Source organism: Heloderma suspectum, chromosome 4 (genome assembly GCF_057233095.1).
Source record: "Heloderma suspectum isolate Gila_16-S chromosome 4, 16-S_ref, whole genome shotgun sequence".
Classification (NCBI taxonomy): Eukaryota; Metazoa; Chordata; class Lepidosauria; order Squamata; family Helodermatidae; genus Heloderma; species Heloderma suspectum.
Genome location: NC_139461.1, coordinates 105289034 through 105314143, shown reverse-complemented (window position 1 = coordinate 105314143; position 25110 = coordinate 105289034). Strand labels below are relative to the sequence as shown.

General features: G+C 41.2%; 1 protein-coding gene across 3 annotated transcripts in view; it reads left to right on the top strand.

Moving 5' to 3' along the window:
* KDM1B (lysine demethylase 1B) overlaps positions 1 to 23805 on the top strand; it is a 38106-nt gene extending 14301 nt beyond the window's left edge. For all 3 annotated transcript variants that reach the window (XM_084850158.1, XM_084850157.1, XM_084850159.1), the window contains 15 exons: positions 2088 to 2126; positions 3876 to 4080; positions 6738 to 6916; positions 7832 to 8008; positions 9327 to 9401; positions 10475 to 10612; positions 11296 to 11467; positions 12788 to 12915; positions 13779 to 13910; positions 15280 to 15354; positions 16566 to 16682; positions 18039 to 18164; positions 18604 to 18726; positions 19440 to 19592; positions 21608 to 23805. In XM_084850158.1, coding sequence (XP_084706284.1) covers positions 2088 to 2126; positions 3876 to 4080; positions 6738 to 6916; positions 7832 to 8008; positions 9327 to 9401; positions 10475 to 10612; positions 11296 to 11467; positions 12788 to 12915; positions 13779 to 13910; positions 15280 to 15354; positions 16566 to 16682; positions 18039 to 18164; positions 18604 to 18726; positions 19440 to 19592; positions 21608 to 21691 — 1923 coding nt within the window. In that variant the 3' untranslated portion in view covers positions 21692 to 23805. The remainder of the gene's footprint in view (positions 1 to 2087; positions 2127 to 3875; positions 4081 to 6737; positions 6917 to 7831; positions 8009 to 9326; positions 9402 to 10474; positions 10613 to 11295; positions 11468 to 12787; positions 12916 to 13778; positions 13911 to 15279; positions 15355 to 16565; positions 16683 to 18038; positions 18165 to 18603; positions 18727 to 19439; positions 19593 to 21607) is intronic.
* Positions 23806 to 25110: the final 1305 nt, after the last annotated feature.

Sequence of the window (25110 nt, the reverse complement as noted above, 5' to 3'; positions counted from 1 at the left end):
CAGAGAATGTTGGCAATTTGATCTCTAGTTCCTCGGCCTCTTCGAAACCCAGCTTGTACTTCCAGTAGTTCTCAGTTCACATACTGCTGAAGCCTAGCTTGTAAGATTTTGAGCATCACCTTGCTGGCATGTGAAATGAGCGCAATTGTGCGGTAGTTTAAACACTCTTTGACATTGCCCTTCTTTGGAATTGGCATGTTAACTGACCTTTTCCAGTCTTGCGGCCACTGTTGAGTGTTCCAAATTTGTTGGCATATTGAGTGCAGCACTTTAACAGCATAATCTTTTAGGATTTTAAATAGCTCAGCTGGAATACTGTCATCTCCGCTAGCTTTGTTGTTAGTAATGCTTCCTAAGGCCCACTTGACTTCACTCTCTAGGATGTCCAGCTGAAGTTCAGTGACCGCACTATCATGGCTGTCAGGAACATTAAGATGTTTCCTGTATAGTTCTTCTGTGTATTCTTTCCACCTCTTCTTAATCTCATCTGCTTCTGTTAGGTCCCTGCCTTCTTTGTTCTTTATCATGCCCGTCTCTGCACAAAACGTTCCCTTGAGATCTCTGATTTTCTTGAAAAGATCTCTAGTCTTTCCCATTCCATTGTTTCCTTCGATTTCTTTGCATTGTTCATTTAAGAAGGCCTTCTTCTCTCTCCTTGCTATTCTCTGGAAATCTGCATTCAGTTGGATATATCTTCCCCTTTCTCCCTTGCTTTTTGCTTTCCTTCTTTCCTCAGCTACTTGTAAAGCCTCATCAGACAGCCACTTTGCTTTCTTGCATTTCTTTTTCTTAGGGATGGATTGAGTTGCTGCCTCCTGAACAACGTTACAGACCTCCGTCCATAGTTCCTCAGGCACTCTGTCTATCAGGTCTAATCCCTTAAATCTATTTGTCACCTCCACTGTATATTCATAAGGGATATGATTTAGGTCATACCTGAATGGTTTAGTGGTTTTCCCTACGTTCTTCAATTTAAGCTGAAATTTTTGCAAGAAGCAGCTCATGATCTGAGCCACAGTCAGCTCCAGGTCTTGTTTTTACTGACTGTATGGAGCTTCTCCATCTTTGTCTGCAAAGTACATAATCAATCTGATTTCGATATTGACCATCTGGTGATGTCTATGTGTAGAGTTGCCTCTTGTGCTGTTGGAAAAGAGCGTTTGCTATGATCAGCGTGTTCTCTTGGCAAACTCTATTAGCCTTTGTCCTGCTTCATTTTGTACACCAAGGCCATGCTTGCCTGTTATCCCAGTGATTTCTTGACTTCCTACTTTAGCATTCCAATCCCCTATGATGAAGAGGACATCTTTTTTCGGTGTTAGTTCTAGAAGGTGTTGTAGGTCTTCACAGAACTGATCAACCTCAGCTTCTTCAGCCTCCAGTCTTAAACATTTGCGCTGTGTTTGTCTGTAGACACCATTGGATTAGGCCTGCATATTTATCAATACGCTTCATATTCTCTTGCAGTGATGTAGCTGTTCATGCACACAAGCACTATAAGGGACGTTCACAATGGCTGTTTTGCAGGAACAGCTTAGTGCTCTTTGCATCCTATCTCAGGTGGAGTTGTTGAGTGCTCCATTTCCCAGTTTGCTGCAGGGAATTAAGCCGCCTTAAACAGGCCCTCACTTTCTACATGGAAGGGCTTGAATTCCTCACCTCCCAAGAGGGTTTCATATGTTTTTGTAAAGGTGAACATGCATCTGAAAAGCCTGTGGGGGAAGGTGGTTTTGGGGGGATGGGGGTTGCAACAGAAAATGGGCAGGTGGGTGAAAGGGCTAAGCATCCTCTTCCCCAGCTGCTTCACTGCAAATCACCCCTCCTCAAAGCTATTTTCCCCTTTAAAGAAGCTGCTGTTGGGTTTTCTTAGAATATGGATCTGAGAATGTGTGTTATATAATTAATAAATAAAATAATTTGGCCCTACATTTCATGGTATATAACAGAAGCCATGCTGTTGCGTCAGTCACAAAGCATTGTTTACAAAAGAGAACTTACTTAACTTACTCTCACTTAAATAATGTTTGGGGGCTTTGTGCAGGTCAGAGAAGTTGTTCAGTTATCTGACGTAGTTATATATATTACAGGTTGAAGGTTCAGACCAGTGCTGCATGCCTGAGGATCTGGTGAGCAATGCATGTGGTATCAGAATAAACTGTAACTGTGGGAAAGACATCGGGCAGTATCAGTACTGCTGCTGCACTAGTGGGAATGACCACTAGTGCAATGGGAAAGTTGCTAGTGCAACTTAAGTAACTACCTGAAACTACTGCTTCTGGAATGGGACAGGCCAGCGGAGGTAACAGAAAGGAGTTCTGCTAACATGTCTTGTTCTGCAAATAGGTAGTTTGGGTTACCTGCTTGGGTTGTGCTAGCAAGCACTACTTTCCTGTTGTGCTAGCCGTCATTCCCATCAGTGCAGTGTGTTTAGAGCTGTTGAATTGCCAGCGTTGGATACTGCCCGGAGGTGACATATTTAGCAGTAAATACATTTACCCAATTCACACGTAACAGGAATTCATGGGTTGTTTAACCCATAAATTGCCAGAGTACAGTGGGAGTGAGCTTCTACATGCTCGTCGCTTTTGGTTTACATCCAGTTCTGTAAACACATGGTTTTGTTGTAGATCACAAGCTGAATATGAGCCAACAATGTCATGTGGCTGCAAAAAAGGCCAATGCTATTTTGGGCTGCATTAATAGAAGCATAGCTTCCAAATCCCGGGAAGTACTAGTTCCCCTCTACTCAGCACTGGTTAGGCCTCATCTGGAGTACTGTGTCCAGTTCTGGGCACCGCACTTTAAGAAGGATGCAGACAAAGTGGAGAGGGTTCAGAGGAGGGCAATGAAGATGATTGGGGACTGGAAACAAAGCCCTATGAAGAGAGACTGAAAGAACTGGGCATATTTAGCCTTGAGAAGAGAAGACTGAGGGGAGAGATGATAGCGCGCTTCAAGTCCTTGAAAGGTTGTCACAGAGAGGAAGGCCAGGATCTCTTCTCGATCATCCCAGAGTGCAGGACATGGAATAATGGGCTGAAGTTACAGGAAGCCAGGTTCCGGCTGAATGTCAGGAAAAACATCCTGACTGTTAGAGCAATACGGCAATGGAACCAATTACCTAGGGAGGTAGTGGGCTCTCCCACACTGGAGGCGTTCAAGATGAGGCTGGACAGCCATCTGTTGGGGATGCTCTGACTTGGATTCCTGCACTGAGCAGGGGGTTGGACTTGATGGCCTTGTAGGCCCCTTCCAACCCTACTATTCTATGATTCTAAGACATACCAGTTTGATGTATTATATATTAGGTTGCTTATTTGACTAGTATTCTTGTCCTTTGTCCACACTGCGTGGAATAATTTCTGTGTCGTTTCTGTTTAAAAAAGGGCACATCCCCCCCACCCCAATCTTCCCTTGATTGTTGTCATCACAAAATCTCAACTGTCAGATTTGGGCAGTACCTAGGATTTTTGGCCTCAAAGAGAGAAATGGTTAAGAGCCATGTCACTTGGTCCCACTGTACTTCTGCCCAACTGAGTCATCCTGTTAAAGACACATGGAAGCAAGCTCCTCCACATTCCTGATAGAGCACCCAGAAATGGCACACATTTTTCCCTTGAAGCACCTTTTCTGCAGAAAGAACCTGCTGTACTAGTCGTGCAAGGGGTCCTGTTACCCATGCGTTCAAGGTATCAGATAGGAAAAGATCATCATTTCAGTGTGGGGGAAATAAATACCTTTAAAAAAATAAAATGAATCCATCTTTTAATCCTATGAGTTGAAGTTCATCAGGAATGAGAGATAACATGGGAAGCCAAAGCTTTAGTTACTCCTGCGACTATTCTTCCTGACTCTCTTCCTGTGCTCCTTCCTAGAGAGTTGCTGAAGTTTCGGATCACTGGTGGTATTCCATGCTCATCCTCCCTCCTTTGCTGAAGGACAGCGTGGCTGCTCCTTTGCTGTCTGCATACTACCCAGACTGTGTGGGCATGAGTCCGTCTTGTACCAGTACTCACCGGTTGCTTGGTGAATCCAATGCGGTAAAAATGGAGCATTTAAAGACTCTGCCTACTATTGCTGGTAAGCCAGGGATGTGTTTTGGTCCTCTCCTGCACTTAAGTGGCAACTTAAACCTTACACTGGCCAGGTCTGCACAATCAGCGGGGGAAGCTGTGCAGCATGGGTTGTTTCCCCTGCCCTGCATGTGCCGCTCATACGCCTGGCATTTCCTTAACCACCCGCGTGGCGTCGTGGGTTGCCATGTCGTCCAAACCCAGCACATGGTGCAGCGGGGGTGGCTTCCAACCCACCCTACAACCCCTACTACAAACCATGGGTTGGGGGGTGGGTTAGAAGCCACCCCTGCTGCATGTCACGTTCTGACGACACATCAACCTGCAACACAATGCGGGTAATTAAGGAAATTCTGGGCACGCGAGCGGCACGCACGGGGGTGGGGGAAACAGGCCATATTGCATAGTTTTCCCTGCTGATGGTACGAACCCGGCCAGTTTTGAATGGACAGCACTTCGCAGTGTTCCATGCAGCTGATATCTCATTTAAATGGTGCTTACTGCCATGCATTTGAGTCATTTTTATGCAGTTTTGGCAAGGCAATAACCAAGGTTAAGTGCCTTTTAAAATGGGATGGCAGCTGTGTTGAACTCTTGCCTGGATAAGTGCTTTCCATGCAGCCTTCTCCTGTTTAAAGTGGGCTTCAGTTTAACCCCTGTTTTTTAGTTGTTATGTTTCCTGCTTGTGGGCTTCCCATAGGCATCTAGTTGTCCACTGTAGGAACACAATGCTGGACCTTTGGTCTGATCCAGCATGGCGTTTCTTATATTCTTATGTTGCAACCTTGCAGGCTCTTGATTCTTATATTAGGAAATCAGGATTCATGTTAAAACTCCTTAAAAATAAATACAAAATCATTTTTTAAATTTAATTTTAAAGTCTTTCAGGTGGGTTCAAGGATGAATCACACCTGATGGTGTGATTCGAGATCAGTCCTGCAAGTTTCCATGGCATTTTGACTCCCAGCATGTTTACGCCATTCTCTTGTGCTCCCATCAGTCCCAATTCTGTGCTTCAGCAGCACCATGCGATCATTGAGAACAAGAAGATAAGACTTCTGCTGCCGCCGCCACTGCAGCTAAATTCAAGAACAAGGAGTGTGAAGGCCCTGCAAGATATATACTGTCATTATATAGTCAAAATATATATTGGAAACAATTCTGTTCCTGTAAGAATGAAGGAAGAAATGACAGCTCAGTAAAGGGCAGATGTTAACACCCTCTTCAAAGAATCTAGAGGTTTTTTCTCCACTCACTGCTGGGGTGCATGGTAACTACACTATGTAGTTAATATGCTGACCCAAATGCTATCATTTGACCCAATATTTTGCCATGTGAAAATGTCCCAGAAATCACTTATAGTCTTAGCTAACCCACCATAATGCCTAGTCCCTACATGTGCCACTCTTTCTTGTGAGCACTTTCCCAGATGTGGCTGCAGTATCCTAGGCAAGGCACTTTATGGTTGCAATCCTGTCCACATTTACCTGGGAGTAAGACCCATTGAACTCTGAGTAGACGTATGTAGGATTGCAAGGCATATGTTCAAGATCAGCTAATATGAATTAGTTGCCCATTACTGCTTTTAAACCACCCTCTCTTTCCAAACAAGCTGAAGTGTTTGAAAAGGATGTAGTTTTCTGGCTTTGTAACGCATGCTTCCCCAGTGTGATTCATGTTACCAGTGTTGGTTGTCTCATCTCTGTGACTGAGTCCCACGCTATTCTGGGATACTTTGATGTAAGTATTATTTGATATAGATCGTAAGGGGAATAGCCACATCAGCTCTTTTAGCCTAATTGCTAACGTGGCTTCTTGCAACAGAGTTTCTTCAATGAGATGTTACTGGAGCAATGGAGGAAGCAGCCACCAGAAAGTGGGACACTACATGCTGCACCAGTGAGGTATCAATTGGGCCTGAGTGAAATGAGGGTTCTGTTCCATGTTGGAGATGGTGTGAGCATGATGTATATGAGAGAGTGTTTCCAAATTAATGTGTAATATAATGCACGGTCTTCTATGAAAACTGCATAATGTAAGACTGACCCTCAACTATGTAGACCAGCCTTCCCCAACCTGGTGCTTTCCAGATGGTTGGACTATAACTCCCAGCATTCCTGATCATTTGCCATGCTGGCTGGGGCTGATGGGAGTTATAGTCCAAACAATCTGGAAGGCACCAGGTTGGGGAAGGCTGATGTAAGCCATGCCAATATCACAAGGTATACATCAGAAGTGGGCAAATTGTGGTCCTCCAGCTATTTTGGCCTGAACTCCCACCTCCCTAGCCAGCTAATAGTGAGGAGTTGTAGGCCAAACCACCTGGAGAGCCACAAGTTGCCCACTTCTGGTTTATATGCATAAGCATGTAGTATAAGCACATTCCTCCTATGAGTAATGCATTAGTGCATATGCTGTATGTCACCTCAGTTGCTTTGGGGCAGAGAGGGGATGTGTAAGCATCGTAAATATTTGTCTGGTGTAAGCAGTAGCCATTGCTGTTCTTAGGGGCAAATTCTTGACCTCCCTTGCCTATGATGAGCAGCTGCCTGCAATAAATGAATGTGTGTGTGTGCTTCCAGAGATCACACCTTGATTGAACTGGGACTGCTTATGGAGGTGCTACATGCAACTAATCCTGTGCTATGCCTTATTATCTTCCAGGGATGAACAAGTACTTCCAGCCTTTCTATCAGCCCAATGAATGTGGTAAAGCACTGTGTGTAAGACCAGATGTAATGGAACTAGATGAACTCTATGAGTTTCCAGAATATTCACGAGACCCCACCATGTACCTAGCTCTGAGAAACCTCATTCTGGCTCTCTGGTACACAAACTGCAAAGTAAGCATACATGAAAATTGGACACATTTTAAAGAGAGAATCATATATTAATCTAATTTTAAATATTTTGGAGAGTGAGGGAGGCTTTTCTCTCTGTCCCACCACCATCGGAGGCACAGGCAGGATCATGAGAGAGGGCCTTCTCCGTAGCTGCTCCCAGGCTCTGTAACTTCATGCTAAGGGAGGGCAGGCCAGCTCCATCTCTGTTGTATTTCCACTGCTAGGCAAAGATGCTGATCAGGCATGAGAGCTTTTCCCAGCTGAGAGAGAGGGAAGGTCCTGGGGAAGAAGATAGTGGGCCAGATGAGGAACTTCTTTGGGCCATTTCTGGCACGTGGACTAGAGGTTCCCCATGTATGTATGTATGTATTTCTATACCGCCCAATAGCTGAAGCTCTCTGGGCAGTTCACAAAAATTAAAACCACCAAGTATGGCATAAAAGAATATAAAATATGAAAGCTTAAAACTGCAATATAAAAGCCCAACTTTAAGGGGACTCTTGTTAGAGGGCTGCTGAAGTAAGACCCTTACTATGGCAGCCTCTGGCAAATGCATGTAAGTGCATGCTGTGAATCAGGAAGGTATATTCCTTTCATGCAGAGAGCTCTGGGCACTTGGGAGCTGTATCCTGTGAAGTTTGTGCCCTGCACACAGTTTATTCAGCTCTTACAGTTCATTTTAAATACTCTTTTTGCAAAGCAATTCCCAAAGCAATTCCATGTGATTAAGTGCCTGGAAGATTATTTTGGAATGGCTGTTTTTACACTTCCATCATTTTTTCAGAGATGTAAATTATCAGGAGTTATCATCATCATCTGAAGCACAGTTTGCTATATGGCTTGAGCAGGACTACATTCTTGATTATGTTAACAGGATCATATCCCTTTTTTTTGTTTTCCACCCTCAATATACAGGAACCTCTAAACCCTCAGAAATGTACTCATCACATCATTGTTCGAGGTTTGGTCCGCATCCGCTGTGTGCGGGAGACAGAGCGGATACTTCATTTTATGACCAGGAAAGGTCTAATTAATACAGGGGTTTTGTCAGTTACTCGGGACCAGCCTCTCCTTCCGAAAGACTACCACAATGTAGGTGTTTGAAAATTTAGCCTGTTAATAAACTATTTCCAGAAAATTCTGATGGGACAAGTGGAGGGAGGGTGAATGGAGAAAGGACTCCTTTTAAGAGTAATGAGCGAAGAAGGGATTGGATCTCTAGAAACTCTTACCCAGTGTCCAGAGTCCTCTTCAAGTGGGCTGCTTCCAAAGAAACGTAAGAAATTGGAGCAGCAGGCGAATTATTTGGCTGATATTGGGCGTTGTGGCCATCTCCAGTGCCTCAAAAGGCAGGATGAGGGGTGGGTGGGAAGTGAAGAAATTTGGTAGCCATCCATTATGGGGAAAAGATTATGCTACTAAAATGAGTGAAGCTTCCAACCAAGAGAGAGACAGAACGTACAATGTCCAGTTAAAATTAACCATCTCCTGCCCTGTGGATGGGATAAATGTGCATGTGGAGGAATTAGGTTTTTTTTTTAAATGTAAGCTGAACAAATTTGAGTAGTATTTGGTGATGAACTCCCCACCCCAGTCCTATTTTCAAACAGTTGAATTTGTTTTGATATGATATTTACAATAGCTATTAATGTGGTCTGACATTCATGTTTGGTGCGACCTGCGTGTTGATGCGTGAGTTATTCAATAATCCTTTTATAAAGCCAGATTATTACACTAAGGGAGCAATCCTATGGCCACTAGACATTGTCTAGAGGGCCATAGGATATGCTCATTTCCAGGAACAGACCTCAGAGCCCGTGCTCCGAGGTTGGTTCCCAGAAAACTGACCTCCCCCCTCATCTGCACTGCCTCAGAGGCGGTGCGGAAAAGCCCCGTCCTCTGCACTCAGAAGATGAGCGCGGAGTGACTGAAAAGGGGTGTTCCGGGGCGGGAAGAGCAGAGCTGCGTGTATGACACATCCAGTGTATCGTATGGCAGCTTCCTCTCTCTGTCCCCTGCCCCGCCTCTAGACAGCTGAAAACGGCTGTGTAGCGAAAAATAGCAAGGCAGGAGAGGTGCAGAGGGAACGATCCCCCACCCATGCCTCTCCTGCCTTGCTTTGGATAGGCGGTCACCTCTGAGTTCGGAGGCGGCCGCCTATCTTGATAGGATTGCACCGTAAGAGTACCATTATTAATGTCTATTCTCATGCATGAATAAATTCCAGTGTGAATGAATTTGAGATTCCAGTGCTTGCTTAGTTTCATCTGTGTGGCTGCTAATGGAACCCTTCAGCAGATGCAGAATTTTATCCATACAGTCATACAACTTGTGCATTGACTACTAAAAATAGCCCTACAGGTCTTTGAAGAATGCTATTCTTACTGTTTTCTTCTCTTCTTCATTAAAGAAATCTGTGATTGTGGTTGGGTCTGGTCCAGCAGGAATAGCAGCTGCAAGGCAACTTCAAAACTTTGGAATTAAGGTAAAACCAATCCATATGAAGAATGACATTTGAATACTTTCATTGCCTCCTATTTAAGGATGTGTGAATCAGCAAAACTCAAGCCCACCGAAGTTCTCTGAATTCCATCAAGAAGCTCGTTTTAAGTCCGTATCAGATTGCAAACTTTGTTTTTTTTCTTTTTTCATGAAAATCAGTGTGTATTTTCATGCGTATTTTTCCAAATGTATGCATCAGTTGTACTCATCTTTGAAATGTACGCATTCTTCTCCCATTGACTAAAGCATATTTGTACTCATTTTTCAAAGGTACGCATTTTTTTAATGCACATTTTTCAAATTTATGCATTCTGTCGAATGCGATTTTTTTGGTCCACAAATCACATTGCAAGCTCGGAAATGTATGGACTTCAATCGCAGATTGTGTCCAAGTTGGTGTTCAGTCTGGAAGGTGTGAACTGGGTAAATCCTGATAAAAAATGAACTGAAACAAATTTCTCATATACCCCTACTCCTCTTTTGGCAAATCTCCATTCTGCTCCTGCCACCTGATCAGAAAGTGTCCTGTTTTAGGGTCCAGAAGGTGCTCTACTGGAGTCCATTGGTCTGGGCGGCCTTCTTCAGCCTTTGTGCTGTTGGACCACAACTCCCATCATTCCTAGCTAGCATGGCCCTTGGCTGGTGTATGGCCAGGGATGCACCTTTAGTTGGTGAGAACCAAGGCTGACCTTGACATGAAATTATTATGGAGGGTGGAGTTTGTCACATGACTTGCCTGCAGCAAGTTTACCCAGATAATTACAAGTCTGGCTTGTTTGCTCACAATTCCCTTCTTGTAACAAGAGCTTGGTGTCTGAATGTGATAGACTGAATCTCTGCCCAACGCTCCAAGGTTCCAGGTTCTGGAGGACTCACTACAGATTTCAGTCATTATAATTCTCCCAGAAGTTTGGTAAACTCTTAGCATAATGAGATATAATCAACCTTTGACCCTCCTGGCATCTCTAGGTTATCTAGGTTATGTGAACTGTTGAAAAAGCGATGTTTTGTCACAGTGTTTTTTACCCCCCCCCCACTCCCATTTGTGTGTTGCAGGTCCTCGTGCTTGAAGCAAAGGACAGAATTGGCGGGCGAGTGTGGGACGATAAGACTTTCAGGGGGATCACTGTGGGAAAAGGGGCACAGATTGTTAACGGCTGTGTCAACAATCCAATAGCACTAATGTGTGAGCAAGTGGGTTTGCATTCTTATTGATGAAAACATTGTAGTTATAAGGCATATGGGTGTGTGTGTGTGTGTGTGTGTGTGTATGTATTGATCCATGTAAACAGAAGATGTCCAAGCCCCTAAAGGGCAACTTTGGAAAAGTAGCTGTTTCTTGGCTTTACTTCAGCATTTGTGAAAGAGCAACATTGAGGATCTACCTTGCAGGGTTGTTAGGAGGAATGAGATACAGAAGGGTGGTTGTTATCCTTAGGGGCAGGAAATTCTACAGAACTTATTTTAAAACATTGGCCAGTGCTATCAATCAATCTCTCTGTTCCTAAAGTTCCTTCTCACTTCATGGCTGTGATAGGTATACAATGCTAGTCATTGCTGTTTAGAATGATGGCTCTTCATAGTTCTTTAAATTACGCTAACTGTTTATTATAATAAATGAAAATAATTCTGATTCTCGGAATATAAAGCCCTCAATGAGGACTCTTAGCTTCTTTGTTCGTTTTTTGTTCAGTGCTTATTTTTTGCTGAATCAGGAGAGTTGCGTTTAAAGTCTGAGAAACCTTTGTTGCAACAGCGCAGCATTACTTGGGGTTGTTGTCATTAGTTAGTATCTTTGACTATGAATGTTTGCATCCCATAAAAGTAACTTTAATTATCCCCTTCTCCATCTTCAAAAAACCCCATTTCTTCTAAAGCTGGGCATTAAAATGCATAAAATTGGAGAGAAGTGTGACTTGATCCAAGAAGGTGGAAGGATAACCGATCCTACTATAGATAAGCGCATGGACTTCCATTTCAATTCTATCCTTGATGTTGTAGCAGATTGGCGAAAAGATAAAAATCAGCATCATGATATTCCTCTTGGAGGTAAGGAGAAACAACTTAGGGCCCAAGAAACAGAGAGTGTAATGGGGACAAAGTACTATAGCTATGGAACTAGTACCAGAAATTTGTGCTAGTTTGCCTTTCAGTTCTTTCGTTTCATTGATGGAGACTGGCAAATCTTTTGGGTGCTCACAGAGTCCTTTGGAGCAAGCACATGCATTGGGCATTATGGATGCCAGTCACTGTATTGAAATGTTGTATAAAAACTATCAGGAGTAATTTCCACAGAACACCACTGAGATTAATAGAAACAGGACAACATGACAGATGTGTGCTGAATAATCTGGGGCATGGCTGGGAGTCGTAGGACACAATCCTATGCATGTTTAAATTCCTGTTCTTCTTTCAGAGAAGAAGGAACTACCAGCTTCTGCCCTGGAGATGAAATTCTGCTTTGCAGCTTTAGATTTGGTTCTTTATCTGCCTTTTCTCTTACTGAATTTTATTGCAATCTGAATACAATAGGACTACAACACTTAATTGATTAAGAATCTTGTGTCCATGCCCCTCACTGATTAGTGTTTAAAAAAATATACAGTTAATTATATTTGTTGTACCATGTATGACCAGCACCATCTTAGGGCATCCCTCCTTCGCTCTCCCACAGGAGCGGGGTGCACCTTCTGAGGTGGTGCCTGCTATGACAGATGCATATGTCATCTAAAGACAATGTGTTTTCTTTAGAACTATTGTTTTATTCATATGGAAATTTGATTGACTGATCAGTTAAAACGCCTACAATGAATCAACTCAGTTTCTTTTATCGTTACAGCCCTACAATACATTATACCAAATCACTGCATTGTTAGCAATATGTGGAGTATTTCTGAACACAGAATTGAATTTTCGTTGACAAAGAATCCGGCAGGGCTGTAAAGAAAATAAAGGGAATCTTGTATTAGGGTTGTTGTGGCTTATGAATGATGGGGCTAATGTATGAGTGTATTTTCAATGGAGGTTGGCTTTGCTGTGGTAGCACATCCATTTGTGAGAAAACTGTGGCCATACAATGGGCACTATTTAGCTATGGTTAGGCACTTTTAAATCCTATCAGTTTCAGTGGAAAAGGTATTGAGCATGTGCTTAACTCTGGCTGAAATTGATGGGACTTCAAAGTGTGAAACTTTAGCTGGATCATGCCTGTAATATTTATAAGTGCATCTTTGTGCACAAAAAAGGCTTCATTTTAAAAGAAGAATGTACACTAAAAGTAGCTTTTACTAATTAGGCTCCTGAAAAGAATGAAAATGTAAGGTAAATGAGTAATTATTACTAACCATTGAATAAATGTATCTTTTGCAGATAAAATCCAGGAGATCTATAAAGTTTTTATTCAGGAATCTGGTATCCAGTTCAGTGAACTGGAGGAAAAAGTCCTTCAGTTCCATGTCAGTAATCTTGAATATGCCTGTGGCAGCAACCTTCATGAGGTGAGCATGGGATGTTAGCTCATAATGAGAGAACGATATGTTTAAAATATATGCACTTTCAGTTTTGATCAGCTGTTTCTGTACTAAACCTAGTTTAGATATGCTCTGGTCCAGGAGTGCTTCTGAACTTTGATAAATCTAGGAACTGGGTCTGGCCATGGATTCTGGAAAAATGTGGAATGACTGCATGGGGCAAGGGCGAGGGAACTTCTTTCAGCTGTCAGGGACCACATTCCAGTGGTGGATGAGATTGAAGGCAAAGAGGGCGGGGCAACCCCCCCCCATATTTTAGCTTAAAGGTCTTGCTTCCGGTAACTAAGCCTTTGATGAAGCATTTCAACCTTTCTGAATGGGGGAAAAAGTGGAGTGGAGCCAGGGAAAGGGGGCATGGCCCTCTGGGAAATGTCAGAGGGTGGATTGGGACCCCAAGCAAGCTGGATTTGGCCCCTGGGTCAGAGTTTCCCTGCCCGTGGCACAGAGCTAGCTTCACACAGTGAGCAGTGGAATCCGTCATAGTGCTTTTATTGGTCCTTTTACTTGAGCATGTAATGCTGACTTGCTAGCACATCCCAGACATGAGGATTTTGCATCAAAAGCTATCCAGACCAAGCTGGAGAGAATGCTTTGGAATGCTAAGTCCTAGGCTACAAGCTAGAAGGGATCCCAAGCCACAACTTGAGACAAGTAGCCTCTCATTCACTTAGCCAGTGAGAAGAAGCAAGGAGAGTGGACTGCATAGATGAGAGCACACAACAGGACAGGAAACATATCAAGTCTAGTCCAGTCTCCAAAAAGTCCACCTCCGTGGTTTGTGCATTGAGTCTTGTAACTGATTGATGAAGAGAATTATGCTCTCCTTACAGGTTTCTGCCCGCTCTTGGGATCACAATGAATTTTTTGCTCAGTTTGCTGGTGATCACACACTGCTTAGCTCAGGGTACTCTGCCATAATTGAAAAAATGGCAGAAGGCCTGGACATTCGGTTAAAGGTTCCAGTAAGTATCAAAAAGTGGAAGAGGAGCCAGTTTTCTTTGCTTTGCTGTGGAGCATTCCATCTGACTAGTGTTTAGTTTGGTTCTCTTTGCCTTCGAATGTACATACAGATGAAACTTAACTTTTTCAACTTTTCAAAGTTATTTCCACCAGTGTCCAATTTAGTATCTGCTTTGGAACATATCAATATTGCTTCCCGTGGCTTTTTATAATATATTCTAGAACTTTTCCACATCCTACTCTGTATGCTGACTATGTGTTACAATGCCTACTTTGCACGTAATGCTAAGCCAGGATTTAGTGTTATTGTATGAACCTCTGTGAGCCTGAGTGAATCCTTGGGCTTGCACACTTCCCCTCTCCCTCCTGTGTGTCTAGGAGGAGGAATAAACTATGATTCAGTTTCATTTACCCCAATTCTAATTAATTAATTACATATATATCCAAGCTTTTTTCCTCTTGCAAGGAATACAAGGTGGCTTACATGGCCCTTCCCCCCTCTGTTTTATCCTGACAACAATCCTGTGAGGTAGGTTAGGCCTAGTCAGTGACTGGCCCAAAGTCACCCAATGAGCTTCATGGCCAAGTGGGTGAACCTGGATCTCCTGAGTCCAAGTCCAGCACTCTAGCCAATGCACCACACTGGCTCTCAGTGTACAATGATATGTACAAACTAGGAATTGTGGTGTAACACAAACTCTGTCATTTGTTAAACAAACCAGCAACACAATCCAGTGGTGTTGGCTTGTTTAGCAAATGACTAGAGTTTGTGGTAAGCCACAATTCCTGATTCATATGTAACACCAAGCCAGGAACTGGAGAAAATGAAACTGATCAGTAGTTTATTCTTCCTCCTGGCCAGGAGGAAGAGCGGGGAGCATGTGAGCCTGAGGCTTTGCTCAGGTTTACAGAGGCCTGTGCATGTAACTCTTAATTCTGGCTTAGCATTCCGTGTGAACACGGCCATATGTATGGATGTTATTCTCTCAGGTAGGGATATATTTGCCAAAGGCTACATATATTTTAAAACGTAGGAACAAATATTTAGTATCTGTGATGCACCAAAGCAATGGGGTCAATCTATTGCTCAGACTGCCCACCCCCCAAAGAAAAAAACATTAGTGAAAATTTGTTTCCATCCTCCTCCTGACTGATTATTCACATAATGAGCTTCCACGAGCAGTTAGTTTAACTCTGAGCCTTAGTTTTTAGGTTCATTCAGTCATTAACTCTTTTTCTCTAAAAAGAAAGCTGAAAAGTATAGAAAAGCACGGATTATAAAGATTTGTACTACTGTCTTAGTAGTGACAGTAGTAGTGTTGTGAAATATGTATTTCACAATGGTGATCTCCCACTTCTCTTTTTAAACAGGTCCGCAGCATTGATTATTCAGGGGAAGAAGTCCAAGTGACTGCAACTGATGGAACTCTGTGGACAGCACAGAAGGTGACACGTGTCATCCTTTTCTGCTTCTGCTGTATATTTTGAAGAGTCAATGTAAAGGCCACATCTTCTCAGAGTGTACAACTTGCAGCCTGATAAGGGGATACGTTGGTTGCGGTACCTAAGCAACAATAACTTCACCATTTAGTGTCCTCAACTACTCAAGCAGGATAGAGCTATTTACTTAGTTTCAGTTGCCATTTCACCAGCTTACCTGCCCCCGCTTATATTTCTACTTTCTACTATGAATCCTCCACACATCCTTACATTCATGTTAAGGATTCTGTTGTGGTCTTAAGTGCTGGGTAGGAACTGAGAAGGTGCATGGTTGAAGTCTGGAGCAGGCCATCAAGCTGTCCTATTGCAGTGGTGTCTTGCGCAGCGTTAAAAAGACTTCTTGTGAATGAGAAGCACTTCAGGGATGCTTGGAATTCTCATGCAGTTCAAGTGTGTTTGGGGTGGAGGAAGATGTCCAGGAAAATGTCCAGAAAGAATTGGAATGTTTCCTTGAATTCTTGGATGGAATATTTCCTTGAATTGTGGACAAAACTCTACTGGCTTTGCTTTGGTAGGATGTATCCTTTACTAGTCACATAATTCTCTGCCTTGTTAGAACGCTCACCCTGGCTGCACCTACTTTGGGGTTTGGTTCCAGCCATTACCACTGAGGTAATGTGCCTCTTGGATTGAACAAAGTTCCCCAACCCTGGGCTAGTTCCATTTTTTTAAAAATGGGAAGTGATTTATTTTGAATGTTGTGCTGAGTTACTTCAACTATAGAATAGGAATGGATGGATCAGTCTATTTCCAGTCTGTCTCAGTTTTGCATGTCTTCATTGGTCTGTTCCATCCTGCTTCTGCATTAACATGATTTTTTTAAAATCCCGAACATTTATACATAAATATGTGTTTAAATAAATATTTTCTCACAAAATGCACATTTATAAACATATTTTACCTAAATGTGTGTGCATGTCTAGATGTATTTTATCCAAAAATATGCATTTTAAAGTATCTTTTGATATTTGTTTTGAGCTGAGAACTTGATTGCATAATTTTGTAGAATGCAAAATCTGAAGGATAATAATTACATAATGACCTGCACATTAGTCCAGGAGGTGTGGATCAGGTCAGTTTGCATTGCAATTCATGACAATGTTATTCCTCAAGCCTCCCTTACTGTAGTATAATTAGAGCTATTCTTCTTCTGCCAGGTTTTGGTGGCTGTACCTCTGGCTATACTACAAAAAGGTGCCATCCAGTTTAATCCAGCCTTGTCGGAGAGAAAAATGAAAGCTATCAATAGTTTAGGAGCAGGAGTCATTGAAAAGGTAAGAATGTATCTTTCGTATGGGGATGTGAAGTGGAATATGAGCAGCAGTTGGCTTGTGTTCTACCGGATTTGCAGGGATCATTTTGCCATTAGCATTGTGGAGCAGCCAGTTAATGTGAATACAGCTTGGGACCAGGCTATCTCAAAGACCACATTCTCCCAATATGAGCTTTCCCAGGTTTTAAAATTTTCTGGGAGGCCTTTCTCTCAGTCCTGTCACCATCTGAGGCACATTTTGTGTGCACCTTCTTGGTAGCTGCTCCCTGGCTTTGGAACCCCCTGCTGAGGGAGGCTAGGTTGGTCTCTCTCTGTTGTCCTTCCACTGTCAGTCAAAAATGTTTTTATTCAGGCAAGTAAGCTGGTCTGCTCCAGAATGGGGTATTACTGGGTTGGATGCTGTTTATTTCTTTTATTGTTGTGTTTTTAATTGTGCTTTTAACTTATTTGTTTTTATGTTATGCTTTAAGTCTTTTAATCTTGATGTTATTGTTAGCTGTCTTGAGCAGTATATTTTGGTGCAAAGGCGGGATAAAATTCTAATAAATACTTGTCACATACCAGAGCTGCAGAGAAGTAACATGATTGCTAAGTGCAGATGTAGAACACCACACTTGTAATTTATTTAGAAATCTAAATAAATGGTCCCGAAGGTTTGTGATAGGTAACAAAAGGCTGCCCACCCACCAACCCCAGCAAAACAGATTAAAATGATATTGAAATTAAAATGATATTGAAATTTCCCTACTCTTTGCCATCTTGAATCTTGGTCTCCCATATCCCAACCATATGTATACTATGTACACCTTGCTTTCAAATAATATAACACCTGTTGTGACATGACTGAATGGGGTTGTTCCAGTGAAAATGGGTGTGCGTGTTTGTGTGTGTTCCTTTGTGAAAATACATCCACAGTAGAAGGAAATTTGTTTCCTGTTAATTCCCCTTCCCTTAATTTTTCAAAAACAATGTTGTCTCAGGGTTTAGTACAAGTGAGAGGTAAGCTAAATGTAGTTGAGCTCTCTGCAGTTAAATGCTAAAACCATCTGAGACTAGTAAAGATGCCTTTGGAACGTGTGCTACTCAAACTGTATCTCTTTGCTGGAATTCTTAGATAGGGAGTGTGGAAAAACTGCTGATGAAATTAACAGCCAATCCTATGTATGTGTATTTGGAAGTAAGTTCTACTGAATTCAGTGGAGCTTAATCCCTAGTAAGTGTGCATAGTATTGCAGCAAAGAGGTAATTAATCTCTTAGTATTAGTATTAGTATTGCAGTATTGCATTAGTATTGCTTAGTATTGCAGCAAAGAGGTAATTAATCAATGAAGAGATAATTCTTAACCTTTTTCTCTAGATTGCACTACAGTTTCCTTACAGATTCTGGGACAGCAAAATTCAAGGAGCTGATTACTTTGGCCATGTTCCACCTAATTCCAACAAACGTGGACTCTTCAGTGTTTTCTATGACATGGATCCACAGGTATGTTATATATTGCATGAAGACTGAATGTTGACCCTTCCTATTCTTCAAATTTGGAAAAATTAGCAGCTTTAAAAGCTCTCTTCTTCCTCCCTTTTAATGTAAATAGGCACTTAAAGAATTTTCTTTCGGACTTTCCCAGTGTAGAAATCTGACTGAGTCAGAGTGAGAGTTGTATTAGAAAGTGTTTGATAACTTTCATTTTCATTAAAAAAAAAATAGTTGCCTTGTTATTAGACAGAAACGTAAAAAAAAAGAAAAGAGCAACATTGTTCTAAACTCGCACGCACAACCCCTCACACACACTCAAGACACCCACAGAATGCTTCTTTCAGTAAAGGCAATTTACAAGAGGTGCCAGTATTCTTTTATGTTTTATGGTGGGTCAGGACTGGCTAGTGGAATTACATAAGATTGTTCTTGTTTGTCTTGTTTTCAGCGTAAATGTAGTGTTCTAATGTCTGTAGTTACTGGTGATGCTGTTGTAACTATTAAGAACTTAGATGACAAACAAGTGCTGCAGCAGTGCATGATTGTACTCCGTGAACTGTTTAAGGAACAGGTAAGTCTATTTTTCTTCAACAACTGACATGGATGCAACACAGATTTAAACCAAGTATTTCATAGGTCACCCTTGGCCTTTGTATTAGGGATGGATGAATCTGTCAATTCTGGTTTCTATCAGTTTTGTATTTTTCTAGTTTTAAGTTCGTTCCATTTCTGCACCAGTCTGTGAATTTTTAAAAACTCCACACAAAAATTCATTTGCATTTTTACTCAATATACGCAGTTTTGCAAACAATGCATTTATACCATTATTTTCATGAATATATGCATATGTGAACTCTTCCATGATATATTCATTGTTGTGTGCATTTTTAATCGAGGAACTCCATCGCAACATTCGAAGTGCAAATGCTAAAGGGTAACTATTCCAATTCATGTATTGGTTTGGGAATTTCTCCCCATCTCTATTTTATACCTCTTTATTTTATAATTCCTAAGGAAGGTTTAAAAGTAAAGAATTTTAAAATAGATATGTAGTTTATTACACGTCAGTCACCTCTAGCCATTGATGTGTCCCTTTCTCTCAAAACGTTATACTTACTTTACCTAACCAGTGTGGAAGGTTATACATTTTTGTTTCAGTAAGACTGTTGTTCCAATACTCTAGTAGTAATGTATGTTTAAAGCATATAAGTGAGACTGCATGCACACATATGGGTTAGGGTGCATTTCACAAAGGTATTCTTTTTGCCTTTCTTTGTAATGCAGGAAGTGCCAGACCCAGTCAAGTACTTCGTTACACGATGGAACAAAGACCCTTGGGTCCAAATGGCATATACTTTTGTAAAGACAGGAGGCAGTGGTGAAGCTTATGACATCCTTGCTGAAGACATACAAGGAACAATCTTCTTTGCGGGCGAGGTGAAATCTTGATTATGTGTATATTTTTTTAAAAACACACTAATTCAGTCCTCCTGAAATATGATACAAGCTAGAACAGAAAGGAAGGTATTCATGTTCTGAGGAAGCATTGTGGAAAGACACTGGAATCAATATGAGCAGGGTGCTGGTCTAGGACCTCGCTTCAGATCCTGTATGAATGTAAGGAGCCGTTAGACCAGTAGTCCATCAAGCCTGAGCAGCAGCAGCTCTCCAGTGTCTGAAAAGAACTTTCCTAGCCCTGCTAGCTGGAATCCTTTAACTGAAGGTGTCAGGGAATATACCTGGAATCACACATATGCAGACACCTGTTTTAGCCTCACTTCAGGCCTGGTCTGTGGGACTGAGTGCTCTGGTTGTTCTGATTGATGATGTTCACCAGGAGGTAAAGTGGGAGGATATTCCTGTTGTCTCCGAGAGTTCTAGGAGAGTCATCAGATGCTAGTGACCATGGTATCGTCCTGGACTGAGAGAATTTAGAGGTACTATGTTGTAGTGGTTCCAGTGGTACATGACCAATAGTTCCAGATAATGGTGCTGGGAGACTGGTGCTCCACGGTATGAGAATTAACCTGCGGGGTAACACAAGGTTCATCTTGCTCCCCATGTTAACATTTACATGAAGATGCTGGGAGAGACTGAAGTTTGATGTCATCACTATGCTGATAATGGCCAGTTCTCTCCTTTTCCTCTAAAGCCAGTGAGGAAATGAATTCCTTGAAGTTGTGCCTGGAATTATTATTATTATTATATTATTATTATATTTATTTATATCCCGCCTTTTTCCCAATACTGGGACTCAGTAAATGAGTCAGGTGGGAGCTAATAAACCACCAACAGCTCAGTCCAAATGGGCTTGAGTGTTGATGGTGGCTGTGTCAGTTAACCTAGGAGTATGTAATAGGCCTGTTCTGGAGGGATTACACATCCCCAAAAGATGGGTTTGCAGCCTGGGGATACTCCTGGACCCAGCACTGCTGGCGGATTCTTGGTATTGTCTTTGGCCTTTTTCCAGCTAGATAGTGCACCAGCTGTATCCTCTCCTGGTACATTGGGATGTCTCCTGAAGAGTGTTCTGGAAAGTATGGTGGGGCTAGATTGCTATGCTGAGGCTGGGGAACGGTACTAGCAGGTTTCTCAACACAATTCAAAGTGCTGTTTTTGACCTTTAAAGTCTTAATGGCCTTCGTATGAAGGAATGCCTCCACCCATATACTCTCCTGTGCCCTGAGATCTGTTGGGAGAGGCTGAGCTGTGGTTACCCCCACCCTTTAAGATGGAACATATGGTTATGTAATTGAGGACCTTGTGTGGTAATACTCTTCTTGTAGAACACCTTCCTGGTGAGACCTTACTGGTGAGTTCCTTCTTTGTTTTCAGGAGGGTGAAGGCCTGCTATTTTTTAGGATGGCTTTTACTGCCCAGACTAGTATATTCGTGTTCTGCAGCTTTTTAATATTTATAAAAAACCACCCCTTTCCTGCTTGTTATTGTCTGGCGAAAATGATTTATTCTTTTACTGTAGGTCCTGAATTTTTGTAAATTTGTTTTTATGCTTCGTAAGCTGCTTTACCAACCAATGTTTTGGCTAGGGAAGATAGAAATAATACATTTTGTTTTTTGCATTGGATCCCTTATAAGTTAAAACTCCCTGATCTGAGATGGCATATCCTGTTCTTAAGAATTCCAACAGAATTTCTGGCCTTTTCTTTCTTTCTTGAAAACATTGGGGAGATACTCTACAATCCAGGCAGTTCATCTTACCAATCAACTCATTGGATAGCTCTCAGTTGTGAAAATGATCCTAACTTTAGATAAACAAAAACCCTTATTCATGGCTTATTTTGAATCAGTTGTAGATATATCGACTATTCTATGTACATCTTTGATCTCATCAAAACTTGACGCTTCCTGTGTGGAACATGTATATTGTCTCTGACTAATGTCATTTATTTTCATGTAACAGTCTCTCAAATTATTTTTCTGTTTTTAAATAGGCAACAAACAGACACTTTCCACAGACAGTTACAGGAGCTTACTTGAGCGGCGTTCGAGAAGCAAGCAAAATAGCAGCATGTTGAACACTAAACTACTCTTTACAGTTCTTTATTTACAACAACTTCCTCCAGTTTAAATTCAACTTTTAGGGTTAGTATCATCGCTCCAAGTGGTGCTTAAGCCTGTGATACCTAAAGACACAATCTTCATACTCTTTTTTGGTTCCATATTTTTCATCCTTTAATACCTGAGGCGCAATGATGTTGAAGTTTTATCAGCACAGCATGCTAAGGTAGTAATTATTTATAAGCACTGCCAGCAGACAGATGAAAACATTAACCTCTAAACTTTCCTTTTGTGGACCATTTGAGGCAGTTCTTTATTAGGTAAGGCTGGAATGTAGAGTACTTAAAAACCGTGGTAGGTGGACTGTTAAATACCTCATATGTATGTGGTCAAATGCTGCATCAACATAAAAGATGGCAGGTATCTCCAGTCATCTTTTGAAAAAGATGTGTTACTTTAAATTAAGCTACTGGAGATGCTCATAAATACAATCATAGGCTTTGTTGGTGGTGTCCTGTTTTTTAATTAAAAATATATAAAATATTCCCTTGGAAGCCTTCCTTATTTATCCACAGGAATATCATAAAAGCACCTCTTGTGTGCTTACTAGGATGACACTTAGTATTTCCTGATCATGTAAATGGACCAGCAAAAATTTTGATTTTGTGTCCATTTCCTTTTTGTGCAGTGAAATTTCTAAATCATAGAAGCTGTGTAAATGGAGTCATTTATACATGCATAATTGCGAAAGCATGGTGAAGGTCAGGCAGTTGAATGAGCCATTCATCTTCTTGTTTGCTTAAAAATGAGGTCAAATGGTTGCTTTTTATGAAGGGTTAAAATAATGTTGCATCATCCAGACCCAGTAAAGTACTGATTTTTAATACAAAATATTTATCTCTCCCACTGAAATCAATGGGACTTGAAAGTACTTAACAGTGGCTGGATTGTACCTATAGTTGTGAAGTTTTACCTGTGGTCAAAAAGCCTGAAGAAAAACAATTTGTATTCTAGTTAAGCAGTATCCAAGTAATTAAAAGTGGTTGAAGATATTCAGGTATGACACAGATCTTTTATCAGCTAGGTTGTGCTTCTTCTTTTGAAAAATTAATGGAAAGTAATGACAACAATATGGCAACATTGGCAGTCATTTTGCTGTTACTTTACAAAGAACACTTAGAAAATGTGTGATTGAAACAGTTGTTCATTTTGTGTGTTTGCTAGCAGAATGCCAATATGTAAAGTTTTTGAAATATAGAAAGCCCTGATTAGTATCTTGGTTTATATGATCACAGTAGAGGACGGATTGAAAAGTGATCACTAGTTAAGAAATTATCAGGGTTTACTTTATAGTTAAACTGCTGTTATTTTACTAAATTGTTTAAGAGGTGGATTGTAATTGTGAAAGCTTGTAGTATTCATATTTCATATTTTTCATAAAATATGAAAATGGGATGCTGATTTTCCTGCACTTCCTCCCTTTTAAAATGTTGAATTGGTCAAATGTTGAAAACAGCTTGAACACTTGGCTAAAACAAGTTAACTAGCCGATATCTAAAATTATTATTTTTATTATTTAGTAATCCTGCTGTTGGCTGAAGCACAAATTAAAAACCAAAATCAAATGGAGAGTTGCACTAGGGAACAATGGAAGCAGCATACTTGAGCTGAGATTCAGTAGTGCAAAGCACTTAACACTTGGAATTAGGCATGACTACAACCATTTTCTAGTAATTAGTATTAAGACAAGATGAAGAGTCATATTGTAAATGTGAAACCATTTACTCTATAAATACCTGTAAATTATCACATAGTAGAAGTCTTAAATGGGAGAAGCACCTATTCTCCAGGCAAAGACAAGCTGTGTTGAGATCTGGAGACTTAATTTTTTACATTTGTTTAAAAGGTCTAAAATATCATTCAGGAAGAGTCAATGGGTTCACTTTTAACAATTGATCCCAAAGAATTAAAACAAAACCTTGTGAGGCTTACTTTTTAAGCATGCTCATTTTCTATTTTGTATATACAATTTTTGCCTTGTAAATCTAGGAAAACATTTAAAAATCTTTTTTTCTGTGGAGCGTGTGTAAAGTGACTTAATGGCAATGTAATAAAAACTGGAAAGAGCTCATTGAGTTGTTTGATAATCCTTACTGAAATAATAAATAAAAACTCTACAGCCACACTGTGTGTCTACAGCCACACACACTATGGATTTATAACTTATCCACTCCTGGAGAACTCAGAGGATGACAATCTTGCAAAACTATCAGTAAAATTAGGTATGTATAGATCCATTAACAGCCTTATCGGGCTTTCCATGTTGTATGCACCCTAACCCTATCTATCTCTTGAGGTGTTCAGGACAGAAGCAGTGACCTGGTTTGCATGATATGCCACGGTGGCTTTTTAACCACCCTGTGCCAGGGGATTAGCATAATTACGCTTGGTACCATGGTTTGTTGCCATGGGTTACAAGCTACCCTGAACCCCTCAACAGCGCATGAGTTCTGGGTGTTTTGTTACCCATGGCAACAAGCCATGGTACCAAGGGTAATTATGCTAATCCTCCTGGCACATGCATTGCGGGAAATAAGTCACCATTGTTTATTTCCCCAGCTGCAATTGCTCGAAACAGGCCTGTCTTATATAGCTTGAGGTTTGAAACAAAAGGTGGCAACCCTCAGGCAGGATTTAGCTTTTAGCCCACCAGCTGCTGATGCCCTCCTATAGCATCTTTTATCTCTAAACTTGCATGAAAAATACAGCAGTAGCCAAGACACAAAAGGGGTTCTCAGTATTTTCACTGAATTGTTCCTGATATTCCTTATAATCAATGTATTCTACTGTGCTTTGCATTGGATTATTACTCTGACTAATAGGTCCTCGTTACCACAGTGCTGCAAAATCCATCGTTATGTTCTTGGCCAAAGCTAGGGATAGAGGGGAGATGCCTACAACACTGAGAAAAGTCTAAAAATTGCACGTGAATGGGCCAAGGGGTTGATGGTGTTTGTAATACAATAGGCTACTTCTGTTTATATTTCAAAGGCTGAAAATCTGATTAAAATTGAAGTGTGGGCTTAAATAGAATCTTTCAACATCTCCTATCCAAGAACTCTTGGTCCTTTTAAGCTCATATGTAAATACATAACTAATCCTGTTGCACATTTTCTCCTTGCAAACCACCCCACTCCACATTCAAGTTCGTATGGAGAAAATTTTGAACCACTGATACAGCTGGAGGTCATTTCTTATGATTGTTAGCTATACCCTATAGCTATCTACAGGCCACTCTTCACCCCAAAGCTATAGCTGCCTATATCTAAACATGCATGCACCTAGGACCTATTGGAGAAGCCACGCAAGTCATCCTTCCTGTCCAGCCTTCCCCAAGCTGGTGCCCTCCAGATGTGTTGTGGACTACAACTCTCAT